At 37.0% G+C, this 2,605-nt stretch overlaps 1 protein-coding gene across 1 annotated transcript in view; it reads right to left on the reverse strand.

Moving 5' to 3' along the window:
* Positions 1-453: 453 nt before the first annotated feature.
* LOC107098891 (tomoregulin-1-like) overlaps positions 454-2,605 on the reverse strand; it is a 38,343-nt gene continuing 36,191 nt past the window's right edge. The window contains exon 10 of the mRNA XM_015396769.1: positions 454-1,287. Within this exon, the coding sequence (XP_015252255.1) occupies positions 1,203-1,287 (85 nt within the window). The 3' untranslated portion in view covers positions 454-1,202. The remainder of the gene's footprint in view (positions 1,288-2,605) is intronic.

Raw genomic sequence — 2,605 nt, forward strand, 5'->3', positions numbered from 1 at the left:
ATTTCTAACCTGGAAAATGTGGATTGAATGATGGAGTTTTCCCTTTCAGCTACATCAGTGAATATCCTCCTTCAAAAGCAGCAACAACTAATTTAGAAATGTGTCCCACATATTGCCAAAGTCTATGTATTGAAATTATTGGTGGGGGGACTATCCCCACCAGTCCTTCAGAAAGTTACGCCTGTGCCGGCACATATGAGGGGTGTACATTTCAATGTGTCACACTGAGAACATGAAGAAATAAAGTATTTTTGTCAAACTCCATTAGTTGGTGAATTCTTGGTTTTCACTTCAGCTGGGCATAATGTGAGGATCTCATACTGGCCTACATCAGTGCAGTTATCATCAGATCACACAGCAGAGCGGATCTGAATAAGATGGCCTGAAAATATAAGGTTTATGTTTCATTAAAGTCAATGACATATATTTCCAATATGCATCCTTTTTTTTATCTGATTAGCAGGTGAGGTTCAGCAACCAATCCTAATTGGTCAGACAGAAGTGAAAGAAAATCTGTGTTTAGCCATTGCTAACTAACCTGATCCATGACGGGATGAAAGTTTTCCTATTTAAGATAAGAAGAACATGATGATATAAGTTTGAAGAAACAGTTTCCACCTTAAAGACTTTAGCCACAGGAAAAAAACAGGCAAACAGCGGCTGATAGAGTCACAACATTTAAGAAGCGTCAGAGGCAGCGACGTTGATCCAGCAATAAAAGCTTCCAGCACATCATCCAGCATATTTCAGATTTAGCTTCACTATGTTGCCTCTTTTAGGCCATAAAAACAGTTAGAAATACGATTCTGAAGGTAAAGGCAAAGCAACCCAGTTACACAGCGTCAGCATGCGTCCCACAGGGCAAAACAGAAGAAGCCTGATGATGACTATGCAGTAATGATACAATCAGATAAATACATTTCTGCTTCCTGTTGGATCCACAGTGTTCAGAGCGTGAAGCAGCTGGACAGAGACACGGTTAACTCAGATCAGCAGAAAAAAACAAGAAAATATGAAAGGAAATCTTACAAATAAGGCCCCTTTAAAAAATCTCAACTCATATACATTAAAAAAAGGGACGGAAATAATAACCGAGGCACCGGGAAGTTGATATATAAAACTGCAGTCTGTCTGTGTGGTACGAAAAATTGGACGGGTTGGATTTTTATATAAAAACATGATGAGGGAAAAAAGGACAGTGGCTACATCATCCGGGAGGACGTCCCTGATGAGAAATGGCCCAGGTGCTGCTTCTGTCTGCGGCCGCGCTTTGACTTGTTGCACCTCCTGCAGGACAACAGAGGAAGTGCACATCAACAGCAAGCAAGTGAATGCAGACAATCCCCAAAAGTCTATGGTGAATTTCTTTATAAATATAATTTCCCTGTGACACCTAAACATTTGCGGTTGTTTTTGGCGCTATTCCAGCAGGTTTGAAATTTCTTATATCAACCTCAGGTAGCGACCATGTCCAATATCCTCGATTTCCAGAGTTATTTATTGGTAATTCAGATCCATTTCTTAACATTAAAAATAGAAATAAACAAATTAGAGAAATCATCCAGAGGAAAACTATTAGCAAACCTGCATTAATCTTCTTTTGGAATTATCTTTATTCAGATATTGATTGGGAACATACATGGTTGTGGCAAAGAACATTTTTTCTTTCAAATAAAGTAAGGGAGGTGTCCCTTAAAATTATACGCATGTGTTGAATTAAAAAATTAATAAATATTTTCCAAATATTGATCCTCGCTGTTCTTTTTGTCATGTCAAACAAGAAACATTAACCCACCTATTGTGGGAATGCTCTTTCAGTAAAATGTTTCGGTGTGACTTCGACATCTTCTTTAGTCGAGAATGAAATATACGTGTTCCTTTAAATGTCAAACATGTTTTCTTTGGCATTTCCAATAACAGTATGTCTGGGAAAGAATATCTTTTAAACTTTTTTATTCTGTTGGCGAAGTTCCACATACATGCCTGCAAATTTGCTAAAGAAAAAAAAAACAACCTCACTTTTTTTAGAGCTTATGCAAGATGTTTTTTGGACTCTTAAAAAATGTGCACCAACTCTAAAGCTGTGAAACTTACAACCCTAAGTGAAGCAATTAATCTGTAAACGTTTTTTTTTTTTTCTTGAAATCCTGTGGATTTGTCATCCCGCACCTCGATTATATGACTGTTTGCAATTGTATATTCTATACTTGTAAACAAAGTTAATAGAAAAATGAAATCCCCAAAAGGCAAACACAGGAAGTTTAGGAAGAAAAAATTAAAATTTCTATGAATAAATTGCATGCAAAAATATAGTTAGAAGTTAAAATATATTTAGTCCCCCAAAAAATATTTAAAGTCCTCCAGAAATCCTGGAGACAAACCAAGAAGAAAAAAAAGAGAAAGGCTAAAAATGAGAATTTGAGTAGATTTTATTCCTATAGAATTTCTACGTTGGATTATTAAAGTCGTAGAGAAGCGGCTGTTCCAACGGTTGCATTTCTGAATTCTCCTGAGTGGTGCACGGCTTTACACGAGTGAATAAAGTGAATGTGATTGGTCGATCATCAAGGGGGCGGGATTTTGTGGCGGAAGCAAGTTTGATTGT

Source organism: Cyprinodon variegatus, unplaced genomic scaffold (assembly GCF_000732505.1).
Source record: "Cyprinodon variegatus isolate N-32 unplaced genomic scaffold, C_variegatus-1.0 Scaffold819, whole genome shotgun sequence".
Lineage (NCBI taxonomy): Eukaryota > Metazoa > Chordata > Actinopteri > Cyprinodontiformes > Cyprinodontidae > Cyprinodon > Cyprinodon variegatus.